General features: G+C 33.4%; 1 protein-coding gene across 1 annotated transcript; it reads right to left on the reverse strand.

Moving 5' to 3' along the window:
* Positions 1–9,235: 9,235 nt before the first annotated feature.
* LOC148212782 (BEL1-like homeodomain protein 2) lies at positions 9,236–16,131 on the reverse strand. Its single transcript, XM_088120984.1, has 5 exons — positions 15,790–16,131; positions 14,369–15,560; positions 13,412–13,803; positions 12,022–12,082; positions 9,236–10,005 (listed from the first exon to the last, which is right to left on the reverse strand). Exons 2-5 carry the CDS (start codon positions 15,419–15,421, stop codon positions 9,340–9,342), a joined length of 2,172 nt encoding a protein of 723 aa, XP_087977110.1. The 5' UTR covers positions 15,422–15,560; positions 15,790–16,131; the 3' UTR covers positions 9,236–9,339.
* Between the last annotated feature and the right edge of the window lie 413 nt (positions 16,132–16,544).

Here is a 16,544-nt window from a genome sequence, read left to right on the forward strand (position 1 = left end):
TTCTTCCTTTACACATACTTTCCCTCATTAATCACATAACTTGCTACACATAATTTCCCCCTTTTTTCACTATTTTTCTTTTAGAAAATTGTCAATTCTTTAAACATTTGATAAGTAAATAATATTTTAGTCATATAAATAAATACTTCTTATGTGAATGTAGATCATAACCAAATATTAAAATAATTTATTATTTGGCTTTTTTTTTTTAATCAAACCAATATATAAGTGAGAGTACTTTTTGATGAAAACATTTTTAAAAAAAAAAATTAAACTAATCATTAATTCTCAAGCACACTTTATAACATCTAATATATTTTTTCCTTTCTGATTCAAGAATATTAATTTAAACCATTTTCTTTCACGTCTAACCTCATATAAAAAAAATGGAAATAATGATCAATCTCCCATTGGTTAAAAGAGTCTACTAAAGATTCAAATTTTCCCACTTTGTATATAATAAGAATACAGGGAGAAAATTTAATATTCCCTCTCCTACGTATAAAAAACACAAATGAAACTTCTATTTTATCCTATTAAACCAACTCCCTACATGCAAATACAATCAAGTTTTGGTGCACATGCATATGGCCAAGAAAAATACAACAAAATTCAAAATATTAATTATTTATTTTAACACTATTTTTGGGTTAGTGAAGCCATGTATTGGTATTTGAAATAATGTATAAGATTTAATCCAATCTGACAGACATGCTTCATAGATTCATGAGTAGTTTTGAGTTGTACATTTGAAGATTTTTGTTCTTTAATTTTTGGACTTTGAATAGTCCAAAACACACACCAAGTTTAATACAACTCAGATTCTTCTCGAAAACTAGCCATTTTAAAATAAAATATATTTTTGTCGGTTTATTTTAGTTTTTTATTACCTTTTTTTAGTGAATTTGGGGTGATTTTGGAATGGTTTAGAAGTTGTTTTAGCCCATTAAAAAAAAATTCCATGGTGTTTAAGATATAAGAACTCATTTTCACAAAAGTATATTTCGATTAAACTAAGGTGCTCAATGAAGAATTACAATAATGTTTAGCTCTACACAGCACTCCTCTATCAAGTAGTTCTAAGTGCTTTTACTTTTTCCAAAAAACTCTTTTTTTTAGCACAACGTGTCGGGTTAGGAGAATCGAACTCACAACTTCTTGGTTTGAGATTTATGTTAATTATTACCACTGAGCTATGCTTACTTTTGACCCTAAACGCTATTAAATTACTGTCAAGCATAACGATTTTGAGCGGAATGTCTAAAATTAAAGCATTTCCAAACATAGCCTTAACTTTATAGTCTTAAAAGTGATTTTGAAAGTCGAATTAAGGGTGTGTTTTGGAGTGATTTCGGAATAGTCAAAATCACTTCTATTTTCATTGATCATGTTTGGCAAATTAGAAAATTGATTTAAGAAAAGCTTAAAACTACTTTAAATTGATTTTTAAAGTATCACTTGCATGATGATTTTGGAAAATCAATTATATTTAAATCTCTTTTTTCAAAATCACTCGTTATACAATCACTTCCAAACACACCCTAAAAACACTTATAAATACTTATTCAAAAAAGTGTTTATAGAAAAACGCACTCCTAAAAGTGGTTTCATAAACAATTATATATATATATATATATATATATAATGGCAATAAATTCATTCAAACAAATTTAATTTCACAAGTTTCTTTTAATCATGTGTTTGGAATAACAAATGAATAAAGAGGGAGAAGAAGCAAAAAGAAAGGGTTTGTGTTGAAGGGGATTTGGTGAGTTTTGGTTGAAAAGCTAAAGGGGGAATAAAAATGGAAGTGGGTTTTGGGGGAGGGGGAGAGGGAGAGACAACAAATGCAATATCCCAAATTTCAAAGGAATCTTAAATAATAGTGTGTGGGGGACTACCAAAAGTCCACCTCAAAAGCCTTTTAAGAGGAAGAAGGAAAAAAAAAAAAAAAGAAAGAGAGAGAGATGCCTTTTGGTGAATATGATTGGCATTGACTTGCTTGTCCAAATCTCTTTGGAAACTCTCTCTTTTTCCCATCTTACTTGTGCGATTCCACACCTTTTTCTTCTCTCTCTTCTTTCTCTTACAGCTAACCAATGTATCTACTACCTCTACTGTTAGCCATGGTTGGTTTTATTACCAATCTCGTCTCTCTCGTACTCTCAACTGTTGGTTTAGGTTAGTACATATAAAAAATTTTGGGTTCGAATCTTTAATTAACGATGACAAGAGAATTAGAAACATCTCTGATTTGATGTTGAGAAAATATTTGGATAGGGTGAAAAAGATTTGAGGTGGTTGCTGAGATGATCGGTGAAAATGTAAAGTCTTTTAGTTTTATTGTAAGACATTTTAAATGTAGATAAAATTGACTATTTTCTTATAACTATTATCTGTTGTGTCATTAATTTGTATTATGAAAATCCATAAGTGGTATGTTGTGCATATATGAGAATATCTAGTTTTAGAGATATCACTTAAATATTATTCTATAGTTTATATTTGTGGACATTGTTGATTAAGTTTGCTCGTAAATGTTACAAATGACTTTAGTCAAATAATTTATCTGGAGAGACATGTGAGCAGAGGTTGATATAATAAACAAACCATTTATCTTGTAATTGGAGTCTTTATGTTGGGATTATGGAACCAAATTGACGTGGGGATGAAAAAGGATGAAAAGTAGATGAAGAAGCGGAGCTGCAAGCCATGATGACTGAGGAGGCAGCACGATGTGGGGCCTTTTCTTTGTTACGTCTGTAGCGCCATGGCGGTGTAGCGATGTTTAGATACAACGTTATGCGTTTTTAGGTTTCTCTTTTGCGTTGTTGCATATTTTAGCGACAGCCAGAGCGTGTAGGTGCACAAAATCAGTGGGTGCTGAGGCAGAGTATTGATAGAGCGATAGAGACGAGATCCCAGGATTGTAGAGCATCGTCCGCAACCTATTCTCGTGGGAATTTAGTGATGTTTTTTCATTATTATATTGTATCCTAAGATTTTATTGTTGTAATTCCTAGAAATTGGGTGGTTTCTGTTGAGGTCTCTAGAATTGAGAGTATTGTATCTGAATATAAATCCTCTGTGTTGTTTACTGCATTTTTCCTATACCTCTTCTTACTGTGGTTGTTTGTGTTTTTCATAGACAAATTATGGGAGTGGAAAAGTTTTTGGTGGGCCATTTTCCCAATCCTTTATTTTCTGAACTATTTAGAAATCAACTATTTGGCAATTGAGATTAAGCTTGTTTAAAATGGTAAAAAACCACACATTTTTAGTGTACTTATTGCAAATTCAACATCTCTAACAGATATTCTTCACTATGTCTCGAAAAAAGGAGATCAAAAGATCAAAAGAGAAATATGTTTTTTATTCTAACCCCATGCTCACCATAAAAGGGAAGGTGGAAAATTATCTTAAACTTGGGCTAACCTAATAGTGGGATCAGATATAGTAGTTTAATTAGTGTATTTAAAAGTCAAATCGAGTATACTTCAGCAATAATTAGTATATATTTTCAACTAAGAGACGGTGAGTTCGATCTCCCACCCCCACCTATGTATTTCAGTGTATTTAAAATGCCTCAATATTGACTAATACTTATAGCACCCATATTGTGAACATTAATTAATCATATATCCTTTGGGAATGTAGATGTTTTTTTTTTATTATTTTTTAAAATTGTAACGATTGGTGTACATATGATAATAGAAATTTTCTAATGGGTCATATTATACATGATATTTCACAAATGGTTTTTTTTTAATATTTACAAATCTAGAATTCTATGATTTAAATAAGTTTTTTTTCCCAAATTGTCCTCAATAGATGTCATTTTATTACATTTATTATTATATTTTAAAATTTTGGTCATTTAATGTAAATATTTACCTTAATGATTAATTGATAATATTTTAATAAATAATTAAGCAAATATAGTAATTAAACAATAAACTTATTCTTGCTGGGTTTTCCAATGGTTCTTCTTTAAATTTTTCATTTTATTTATTCAAAATATATGAATATAGCTTAATAATTTTCACATGGGCCCATCATAAACAAGCCTCGACAAATCTGTAAATGTTAAAAGTTTTTAGACATTTATTAATTAGTTGCCTAAAGAGATTTAGTTGTGGTGTTATCCCAACCATAATTGCCAACTATGTGGGAAGGCCCATATGCTGATTTTGGGCCAATCCAGTAAATTATCTGGCCATGTGGAGCAATTAAAGCCCATTTGTCATATCTCAGCTCAGTCCAGTAAAATATCTTCAAGTCCAAAGTCAAATTGGGCTAGTCTTAAAAAAGACCCAATAAAATCAGGAGGAATACAAACCAGCATATTTCTGGAGCCTGAAAAAAAAATTATATATATATATATATATATATATAGGTGGAGGACCTCTTGATCAAATATAAGGGTTAATTACCACTCAACTAAGCTCATTTTGACCATGTAAGGTAAATTACTTTTTTAATCGCTAAGATTTGGCTAACATTTCTATTTAATCCATATATTAGAAAGCATGCCACATCATTTTTATGTTAGGTTGACTAACTATTAAACGACGAAAGTGAAATATTTTCTCAACCTTATTAAATGAAGTGTCAAATTTTGAAACCTATAGACTAAGCAGAATAGTTAAATCTCAGGAACCAAAAAGGTAATTGACGTACGAATTGAGAAGATTGCAATCTCTTTGAAGAACAATATAATTTCACACAATATCATCAAATTTTCAATTAGGTTTAAATGTCATTTGTTCCTCAACTTTTAGGGTTTAGATTTTGATAACTAAATTTTTAGGTCTGTTCCACTTCAGTCTTGAACTTTTAAGGTTGAATATGAGTATCGAATTGTAAAGAAAAGATATTAACTGGTAAAATAGTATAGCAAACACCATAAAATATTACTACTATTGTACAAATAAGCAAAGAAATTCAATTACAAAAACTAGCAGAATTGCCAGAACACAACCAAAAAAAAAAACCTAAACTCAACCCTAAAATATAAAAGACAAAATAAATTCCAAATTACTCGAACACCAAAACCCCAAATCTAACCTAAAAATGAAAAGAAAAAAAAAACTGTCCAATTACATAGCCATATAAAAGAATCAACCTAATCAATATATATTTGTACTATTATAATTAATCAAACACATAGATCCATCATTCATCACATATAAATAAGAAGCATATTCTTAACAATTTTTTACCGATCTTATTATAGTTCAACGGATTAAGACACCTATTATCCCATCCCACACATTGAACTTAAAAATGAGATATATTCGTAGTATTTTTTTTAATACCATAATACATATAAACAAATATTTAAAAAAATAATAATAATAATAGACCCACCTATCTAAATTTCTTGTTAAGAATTTAATGAGGTATCAATGGTGGGCACGTGTCTATAACCTTAAAACAGCAGAATAAGATGGGCCAAAGGCTGGTAGGGCCTTTATTAATTAAAATATATAGATGAAAACAATAAAAATAATAATAATTATAAAATTTTTGGTCTGTTTCTTTGTCATTTATGGGTACAGAAAAAAGACAAAAAAAAACATATGTGAAAAGGATTGGTGGGTTGGTTTGGTTGGCAATGATGGGCCTGGAGAGCCCTAATTATCGGCCCACATTTCTTCTTCTTAACAAAGACAGCCCACTGACTGTAGGGTAGGGCCCATCCAGCCAGAGACCAACATTTAATTTCACCATTATCTTCATATTCAATTGAGACCAACCCCACTCCCCCTCTCAATTTTCGATATTAAATAGTAACATAAAACCATAGGGGAAAAAAAAAAAAAACTAACCATTCAAATTTTAATGTGCTTGTTTCTCATGTCTCTACCAACTGTGGATATAATGTCTAAAAAAAAAAGAACTTCGAAAAGTCGTATGAGAAGACTAGCGAGGAATTGGGCGATGGATTGGATCGATCTGTTGTGTCACGTCACATAAATTTTAGAAAAATCTTGCCCTCTTGATTTAGTTTCTGATGGTTAGAAGGTGGTGACAATGTCGTTTATTGTAGCCGACAAGGATGTTGTAGTGTCGGTGGGTGGTTAGGGTTGTAGGTTTGAATTCTTTCCTTATTGTATTTGTGACAGGTAACATTCTTTAAGAAATGTTTACTGATGATATAAGCTGTATAGTTCAATTGGTTAAGCTGTATAGTTCAATTGGTTAAAAACATATATAATCGACTAAAAGAATGGTTGAATTCCCACCTCCACATATTGTTTACCTAAAAAAACATGAATATCATGACTTCTACGTTTATCGATAAAAATAAATTAATAAATTATTGTAATTTAATCTCTATGAATGTTTCATTGAATAATTTATTCAAACATTCAATATTTTAATTTCTTATGTCTTCGATCGTTACGCATCAAGAACGTAGAAGGCCAACAGGACCACCTTTGTCTCTCGATATTTTTTATTAATGAGCAATTAATGCAGACCAAATTTCATCTATATTTTTGGCTTCAAACCAAAGACAATAAATAATTTTAACGTTAAATGACATATTTTGTCCCAATACTATGATTCTTGTATCTACTTTAGGTTTCAACTTGTAAAATGTTTAAATCTCACCCATTTCTAGGTCTTGAATTATATTTACTTTTTCAACGTACATCGTTAACATAGATTAATGAAATGTTAACTAGAGCATAGCTCAATTAGTATAGACACTTAACTCTCACTAAAAGATCGTAAGTTCGAATTCTCATCTCCGACTGGTATAGACACTAACTCTCACCAAAAGATCGTAAGTTCGAATTCTCATCCCCACTTACTGTATCAAATATATATATAATACAGACATCATGCCCCTCATTCACGTTTCAAAAAATAGCTTATCACATCTACCGTACATAATTTGAATTGCAAGACAAAAGGTAAGCATAATTAATTTAAAGTTTTATTTACTCGAAAAAAATTTAAGTTTTAAAGAGACCTAATTAAAACACAAAAATTGTTAAAAAAAGAAAATTAAAACAATAATATTCTAGCTAGGCTTGCTTGTGGGAGGCACAGCCACCTGTTGAGAAAATATAGTGAAACTATGAAGGAAATTTTTTATTCCTATTCGTACAGAGAATAGCTTTTTTCAAATTTTCTTTTCCTTGTTTAGTCTCGATTCCAGGTCGATCTCTTCGAATTTTGAAAACCTTATCCTTTTTGTATTTTGTTTGGATAAAGATATTATGGCACTGAGAATTAAAGAATGTTTTTCCATCTGTTATAGATAGAGATAAATGAGCACAAATAGAGAAGTTGTGAGAAATTCTCCAGGAAAAGAGAGTTTGAGAGCTAAATACTTGTGTATCTTCCATAGAGTTTGAAACACTTGTAGAATGATTCGTGAGCGTTTTCTGTGCGAGAGAAAACTGAGAGAAATCATTATAAATTGCTCGTAAACTCTTGGGAGATTGTCACTGTCATTTTAGTATAACTTGCAATAGCAAAGAACTAAACATAGCCTATATTGGTGAACAAGATCCGACATTAAATTTTTCTCTCCCTAATCTTTATTTATGGTTCTTGTGGCTTAGTATTAGTTGGCTGCATTATTTTTCCAACACCACCCACAGATTGAAGAAAAGGGTTTTGGGATGTGAAAGCAAACCAAAAAGATATATTTGGAATAAGGTTAAAAAAGCAAGTGGAGTGGGAGAAAAGGGTAAATTTTGATACCTAAAAATGTTATATTCAATGTGGGTTATAGGGGTGTTTTCTCAAAGGGAAAGCAACAAATCACAAAGTGTGTGGACATATTGGTGAAGGGTTATTGTTGCTTGGAATTTTATTATTTTCATTTCTAAGCTAACCTAAAAATATGCATGAGAGAGAAAATTGAGAGAAGAGCTATATTATGAATCACTACTATTTCCCAATAATATTTTACTAGGAAATTGCTTTTAAAGATAGGGAGAAGCAACTAAAATAATCTCCCCAAAATAGTTTGAAAACCACCCTTAGAATTTATTTTCATAACATTATTGAACTAAAATGGTATATATAGCTGCAATCTCTAATTAATATGAGATTAAAATAAAGTAGGAACAAAAATATATTTTTATACTTATAAGGTATATGATGAAATTTTACTCCAAACGCTCGCCCCTTAAATTTTGATAACTGTTGAAATATTTATTGGAAGGTTGAATAATAAGTTTTGCAATTTTTTTCTTTGGATAAGTTTTTGTTTGAAGATTTTTGCTAAACAAAGCATTCTCGTATGTTTAATGAATTATAAATGGTTCAAAATTTATATATGCTTATAAAGAAAAATTACATTAGAGATTTTTTTTTTCTTTTTGGTATTTATAAGTTCTAAAGAGTGTTGTTCAATATATGATAAATTTTTTTTTTTCATCCATCAAACTTAATTTTTAGCCAACTTGATAATTTCACTCAAATTGGTGAGTTTTGAAGATTTATTTATGCATTGCTTTTTGTTAAATTTAGTGGGTAGATTAGTGAAAATTAAATGAAGGGTAAAAATTGCAACGTTTATTTAATTTTAAAGTGAAAATTAATGCGCTCGACAAGTTTAGGAGTAAAAATTGATTTTTTTTTCTCTCAATAAAATATTACGAAAATAGCAATTAACTTGAGAAAAATCGAAAAAAAAAGTAGAACACACGTAGATTTATTAATATTATTACTATGATGCTCTAATTAATCAGTATCGAAGTTAATAATCCATTATATAATTCAACAACTATTACATAAAATAAAGAATATACTTAATAGCGTTATTAAAATCAATGATTTTTTTTTAGAAAAATGTTATATTTGTAATTGTCTTTTAAATAGTATATAGATTTACATAGAAAGAAACTTCATAAACACTTTAACATCCTAATTATGATTATTTATAATGCTAATTAATAATTTCAATTTATTCCTTTCTTTACTTGGGCTTAAATCCAACTAATGTTTAGAGAGAAAATATTTCCATAAATAATATATAATAGTAATGACTAATCTCTCTATATATCTCTCTAAAAACAAAACTATATAGGTAAAAAGACTAGAGGGCTAAGGAAGAGAGTTACACTTATGTAAATTTCTTAATAGAATATAAGGTTGAATTGAGGAAATAAAAATGATAATTTTTCACTTGTTTTTTTTTTTTCCTTTTTGTTTTGGTTTCTTTCAAGGAGATATAATAAAGGGAAGAAAAAGAAAAAGAAAAAGAAAGTGGTTTTTAAACTATGTTCTATATTATATGATATTAGACTATATTAATATTAATATTATATTGGTGGACTGATGGTTTTTTTTTTTTTTCTCTGAAATTGAATTTCAACAGCCTCCAAATTCCGATCTGAGGGAGAAAGAAGAATTGTTGTCGGGCATGTTTCCAGCGTGGCGTAAACCTAGGGTGAGTGACACGTCACCGGCGGTGGTGGTCCCGAACCTGATGAGCGTGGGGCCCGCCACGTCAGATGTGGCAGCGGAGGTGGTGGTCCCGAACTGGCCGTGGTGATCGGTGGCAGCTGCAGCGAGGGCGCTGACGCGGCGACACGTGTCCTGGAGGTCTGAATCATAGAGGAGGGCTGGCGGGAAGGTGCTGCAGTGGCCGTGGGGCGGCAGCGGAGGTGGCGCCACCTGTGCTGCGGCGGCGGCGGCGGCGGAGGAGAAGTGAAGATGCTTTTTTGCTTGGTTTTCCGAGAAGCCTGGCCTCTTATTGATTGCGATGATTGAAGGGTCGTTTTCGGTGGTGGCATTGATGACGGTGGTGGGGTGGTCGGATGTTTTGGAGGGCGGCGGAGCGGCGGTGGCGGCGGTGGCCGGCGGTGGCGGGGATGGCGGCGTTGGAGTTTGTGAAAGTGGACTGCTGATTTCTCTCCCATCTGTGTTGTTATTATTATTATCATCATCATCTTCCTCTTTGGCTTCTTGTTGGTACATCTCTTCCACCATGGGTTTCCACAACCGAACCCTGGCATTAATGAACCAATTTGATACCTGCAAAACCCCAAAAGAAAAAAAAAATTAATCTTCGTTTCACTATCTATATACACAAAAATACCAAAAAAAAAAAAAAGAAAAGAAAACAATACAAATTCACCCTACAAATTAAACCCTAGTTGTTTAATCACTATCTAATTTCTCAAATATAATCCACCCCATTAAATTTTTATTTTCGTTGGAAGTTGGGAAGTCCAAACATAATATTAATTTCCTAGGTATGATTTTAGTTAAATTACCATTTAAAGATTTATAATTGTAACACCTAGGTCTAGTATTCGAATCAGGATTAAAAATTCAAATTTGGTCCGAATTGCCTTATCATTGTCCAGCTTTTCCTACGACCAGGCTGCGCTATCGTCTTTAAACTACGTAGAAAATACAATACGAGTTCTTTTTACATCCACGCTCCTATACTTTCAAGTAAATCAAAAATTTATTTGAATTACTTAGAGGAGTAAAGTCTTCTTAGCTCCTCCCTCGCTTATATAGAGCATATGGTAAAACAAAAAATGTAAGCTAGTGAAAGCTAAAGGCTTAGTTGGAACTAGGTAGGGGATGTCTGTGTAGAGTGTATAGAGTAGAGAGACGGAAAATAAAGTAAGAATTTGGGGGTCATAATCAGCCACCTTTTAGATCACAATAATAATGGCAGAGAGGAGAAGCAGAAGCAGAAGGCAGCAGCTGTGTGTGTCGATGACAATATTGCACAGTCTGACATGAAAAAACTTTATAAAAGGGCCAAATGGGTTTCAAATTACCATTTCACAACTCCATTAATGAACCAAACACAACTCCAACTTCACTCAATTATCACACAAACAAAGAATGCCCTTTTGTTCTCTTCCTCTCTTTATCCTTCAATTAAAACCCATGCACCCACCACTTTGTTTTCCAACTTTGGCTTTTCATGCATAACATATAACAGCATCTACAACCATATAATAATAACAATAATCCTACCAACAATAAATTAAACCACCCACTTTATAATATATTATTTCATTTTCCCCCTCTCCTTGTCTTTTATTATCCTTACATTCTTCACTTGTAGAAAATAATGGTACAGTATCATTAAAGTTTCTCCTTCTCCCTCTTTTGGTTTTTATTGTTTAAAAGTTGACCCTTGTTTCAACCATTTAACTATTTTACCAAATGGGCCCAACCTTCTTCTTCACTTTTTAAAATTTAGGTTACAAAATAGAACAAAACCAGACTAAATAAACTTTTTTTTTAAATAATGGAAAAAAAACAGGTATAAAACATGGACAAAGTTAGTTAAAACACACACATATATATATAACCCAAATTATAACGGAACCAACATGCATGGAAAAACCTAGTAAAAAGGAAAAGGAAAAAAAAAGAGGTTATATCTTAACAGTGAAATAGAATTAGTTTGACAGTAAAACAAAAACATGTTTTTTTGTTTTGGTTTTGTTTTTATTTAATATTAATATTATTGTTGTTTTTGTTGTTTTGTCTTACTTCCTTACGAATTTATTCATTGTCATCATGGTTTCTATCGTGTGGTTGGATTGTGTTGTCTGAATTTTGAAAGAGAGAGAGAGAGAGAGAGAAAGAGAGAGTGCAGAAATATTGATGCATGTGTGTCTCTAAGTAGTGTACTTGGTGGCTTGGACATTTATTATCTTCAACACAATTTTCAGAACTTTTGTCTTTGGGGTTCCTCAAAGAAAAGAAAGAAAAAAAAAAGAATCCAAGGTCCACACGCAAAAAAAAAAAAGAGAAAAAATAAAATAAACCACGAATAAAAAAGTAGTCGGGTTTGGTAACCATTTTTAAAAATTATGCTAGTAAACACTGCATCTATTTTTTGAGAACTAAAAAAGTAGTTTTAAAAGACTTGTTTTTGTGTTTGAAACCAATCGACCAGGCCACGCGTAAGATCTCCTTAACAAAATTTGATAAGACCGAACATTGGCAATATAATTTTAAAAAACAAAACAATTATCAAACGAGGTTGAGACAAGAGTAAAAATAAGTAGTGACCTGATTTCTCGATAAACCGGTCTGTCGAGCCAGCAAATGCTTATCAGCATCACTAGGGTACCTGAGAAACAAGAGAAAAAAAACACACACAAACATATATCAGTACTTTACGTGCCTTAAACGTATAAACAGACACAAAAGAGACACAAAAAACTTTCTCTGTACCTTCAAAATATACAGTATTTCAACCCCTTTTTCTTCCCTTTTTTTTTTCATCTCTGCTTTTGGTTTTTTTTGCTTTCTTTTTTAGATCCCTCTCGGTTTGTCAAAATCTAAGTCAGATGATACATATTTACGTGTAAAAGATCAATTATATCTAGCTAACTGTGTGTCTCATGCCTTTTTTTTTTCTTTTTTTTTTTCAGCTGCAACTCATTTCATCATCACCATCACCTGGGCTATATAGATTTAAAGGGAGTTCACTACAACTATAGGCTATCTTTTTTTTTTTCTTTTGTTTTTTGGCCGACAGCTTTTAGCTGACCATTTTCACAACCTAGGACAGTGTATCACTGTTCATTTTTCAAACCTTTTCTCTGCTAAATCTCTTACTCTCATCCCCCTTATGTTGACTCATTAATGAACCTCTCTCTTAATTAGTACTCTCATGGAGTAATAATAATTCTCTAGCTCTCTAGCTTCTGCACTATAAACATGTATAGCTTCTAGTCTCATGGGAGTAATAATAATAATGTCTCTCATATCTTCATCATCGTCATCTTTTAGGTAATCAATTTGGTTCTTTAATCTTTCTTTAGTTCTTAGTTTTGTAGTTGAGTGATTTAATGAAAATTTGTTAACCTAATTAATGTATATTTAAATTATTGTTTTATCTAATATTTTGGCGTGCGGCATATCTAAACATGTTAATAAAGCAATAATTTAACGACCCATCAATTTTGATCCAGAAACAAAATTTCTCATACTTTTTGACGATTGAGAATTCTCAATACAAAATTTCAAATAGATTAAGAATCAAATTAAAAATTATCTAAACTAATCCGAAACCATTTTGATATATTTAGTTTTTTTCTTAAAAAAAACTTAGTTTGAATCATTTTGTGTTTGAAAATTAAGCTTGTAAATACTAATTTTGTTTTTACATCTGCTTATAAAACAGCAAAATCAAAGCTAAAAAGGTATATAAAAGAAAGTAGTAGTAGTTTTCAAAAACTTGTTTTTGCTTTTGAAATCTAACGAATAATTGAGGTGTGTTTTTCAAAGATCGAATTCAACATACCAAAGAAAGAATAATTGAGGTGTGTTTTTCAAAGATCGAATTCAACATACCAAAGAAAGCACGAGGAGAAAGCAAAGGGAAACAAAGAAAAGAAAGCAAAGGGAAACAAAGAAACAGAAAACTAAAGAGGAAAGGGTTACGAATACGAACGGGTGAAGGAAGTGCTCGAAGAGCCAGGCTCTCAAGATGTTGACGGAGCGTTCGGGCAAGCCACGCTGGGGGCGCCAAGCCTCCTGCTCCATCATCCCCATTTGGTGGAACGCTCGCTGCTGCCTGAGGCTTTGCTCCAGCAGCTTCAGCCGCGGCGTCTCCCCTTTCGTAATCCCCATCCCTCTCCCCCCATCCTTCTCTCCCAGCATCTCACAGCTCTGCTTCAGCTGCGTCGATATCGCGTCCTTCAAGCACCTGAAGTGCCTCGACATCGCCTTCTGCGCTAGCGCCGTGTATGGTACCGCTGCCCCCATCCCCATCCCCATCACCATGTCGAACGAGTTCACCACCATTTGCATCTGCTCGCAGTAGTGGTTGTACCTCCGATCCACCTACACCAAAATACTTTATCCACTGAGTTATATCCATATTCGACCTAGATCATAATTAGGGTTATATTAAATTTGTAATAGAAGAAAAGAATAATACTTTCCTCATGATTAGTCAGCAAAAAGATTGTTGTTAATTAGTCAGAAAGGTATTATTCAAAAGGGTACTAAGTTATGAATATTGCCTCATGGTTTATTCCTTTCCAAAACACACAAGAAATCAATGGTTTAAGGTGGGAAAAAACAACTTATATATAATAAGCAATAGTATAAAGATTGGAATGAATGAGTTGATCAAAAAGCAAATTAGCAGTGTGTGTGTTGAAATCTCAAAATTCAGCCAACTTGGGTCATCCTATAAAACAGTGAATCATCAATCGGCCGGCTTTAAAAATGAGAAAAACATATATAAAACCGGTCGGATGGATGGATACTAGTGTCTGTATGTTCTACATATGATTTTCCAAAACATGAAAAAGATTGTTTTTTTAATTTTTTCAGAGAACAAAAAAAAAAAAGAAAAAAAAGAAAAAAAGCGTAGAAAAAAGAGAGAGAGTAGATAACATGCCTCATCAAGCATAGATAACAATTTGACCTTCCTTCTCTGATGTTCAATTCTATCAGCTGCAGACAGAGCTGGCTGCGGCGGCTGTGACTGATCCTTGGATGCCATTGAAGAGGCTCCGCCGCCGTCTGCGGCGGCTCCGGTGGTGGAGGGCAAGTTTCTGTTTCTCAATTTATTATTGGTGTTGTTGTTGTTACTTTTTTTAAACTGGCCTCTTCCCACGCTACAGAACTCCTCCAATAGTTCTTGTGCGGCTTTCACGTATTTTGAGTTCCTCAGCGAATTGGAGGCGGCGGCGGCGGTATGGAGGTGGTGGTGGTGGTGGTGATGGGGGTTTTGATAGAGTAACCCGGTATCGCCTCCCATTCGCAACTCCTCAGCTTTGGCGGCCTCCAACGACGACGACAGCGACAGTGAGAGCCGCCCTTCGTTAGGGTTTGAGGAGGAGTGGCCATCGCTGTCCGGAACCATCCCCCATGTGAATTGTCCGAAAGACCCTCCAGAGGGTGGCTGCGGAGTTGGGAGGAGCATGTGGAGCGTTGACGACGACACTGGCGGTGGCGGAGACGGCGACCGCGGGTTTGGATTCATGAGATAAAGCTGCATGGCCACGGCGGAGTCCGCATTCATCGCTTGTCGGTTCCCGTACCAATCGGTCGCGGTGGCGGGCGGAGGAGGAGGAGGAAAATTGAACATTTCCGATAAGATTCCGGCCGAGTCGTAGGCGTGATGGAGCGCGCCGCTGGATTGGTCGTCCTCGTCATCGATTCCAACTAGCGATGACGGAGGTGGCGGTGTGTGGAAGCCTTGCAGGCGGAGCTTCTCCTTCCGGATCTGGTGGGCTATGTGGTAGTTTTGAGAATCTTGGTGGTGGTGGTGGTGGCCGGAGGAGGATCTATCAAAGCCATTGGAGAACGGCGTGAAGAAGCCGGCCGCCGCGGCCGCAGCCGCGGCCGCAGATTGGTGGTGGAAGTCTTGGGACATAGAATAATCACTCTTGCAATTGGAAAAAAATTGTGGGAGCGGAGAACTCGACGCCGTCGCTATAATTCCCATAGCCTCATCAAAATTTTCTCACAACAATAATAATAATAATTCCTTTCCACTTCCATAATTTCTCTCTTTCCTTCTCCAAAAATTTCAAACCAAAATTCCCCCCTCGCAAACTTCTTCAATTTCCTGCTCAATTAATCCACTGCAAGATCCTTCCACAAATTAGAAAAATAAAAAAAATAAAACAACACCCACAATTTAATTTGGCGCAAAAATCCCAACTTTCAACCATTGGAAGAAGAAAAAGGCATTTGAAGAAATTGGGTTTTCTCGGACTGCTTTTTTCTTTTTCCTTTACTATTGTTTTTTATTTAATTTGGGTTGTAAGTATGCAAAAACAAAAAAAAGCCAGAAAATGAAAAAATGATTACCTCTTAGAGTTGGCGGGCATGAAAGGAGAAGGAGGCAAAGTTTTGCAGACATAGTTTTCCTTTCTGTGGAATTGAAAGGTTCTGTTCTTCCTTCAATTCCCATTTCTCTCTCTCGCTTTCTTTCTTCTTTTTTTTTTAAGGACTGCAAATCGCCTTCTGGAAAAGGAGAGCTGCACCTCAAACTCTCTATACAATATATATATGTGTGTGGAAAAAGAAAATTTGGAAGACAGGCTTTAGGAGGGACTCATATCTCTCTCAAACAAACCACACCCCAAAGAGAGAGAGAGATAAAGAGTGGGGGAAAGAGAAAGGCTCTCTATTATATTCTCTCTTTTCTTTTCTTTTTCTTTCTTCTTCGTATTCACCATATCACTTGTCTTTTAATATGCTCCTTTATTTCTTCTTCGTATCTCTAATCTAGTTTCTAATTGTACGGTAGGAACATGATTCAAAGATTAAAAGAATAGAAGTTTGAATTTTAAATCAGACTTGAAAAAGAAAAGATTAGACCTTGATAGTAATTTTAATTTTTAGTTTTCTGTATTTTTTTTAATGAGATATCAATTAGATTATTGCATTAAAAGGGGTATATGATGAGCTAAATGAGAGCACTCCCATTGAAATGGTAAAAATATTATAATTACAAATTATGGGCAATTTTTAGTTTCCTGGTTTTTTTTTTTACTTTTTTTTCTGTAATATATTTGAATTTTCAGCGGTATTTTGAAAAAAGAAACAAATTTTTGAATTTT

This window comes from Momordica charantia, assembly GCF_013281855.1.
Source record: "Momordica charantia cultivar OHB3-1 chromosome 2 unlocalized genomic scaffold, Mcharantia_2.0 BLBB01000002.1, whole genome shotgun sequence".
Lineage (NCBI taxonomy): Eukaryota > Viridiplantae > Streptophyta > Magnoliopsida > Cucurbitales > Cucurbitaceae > Momordica > Momordica charantia.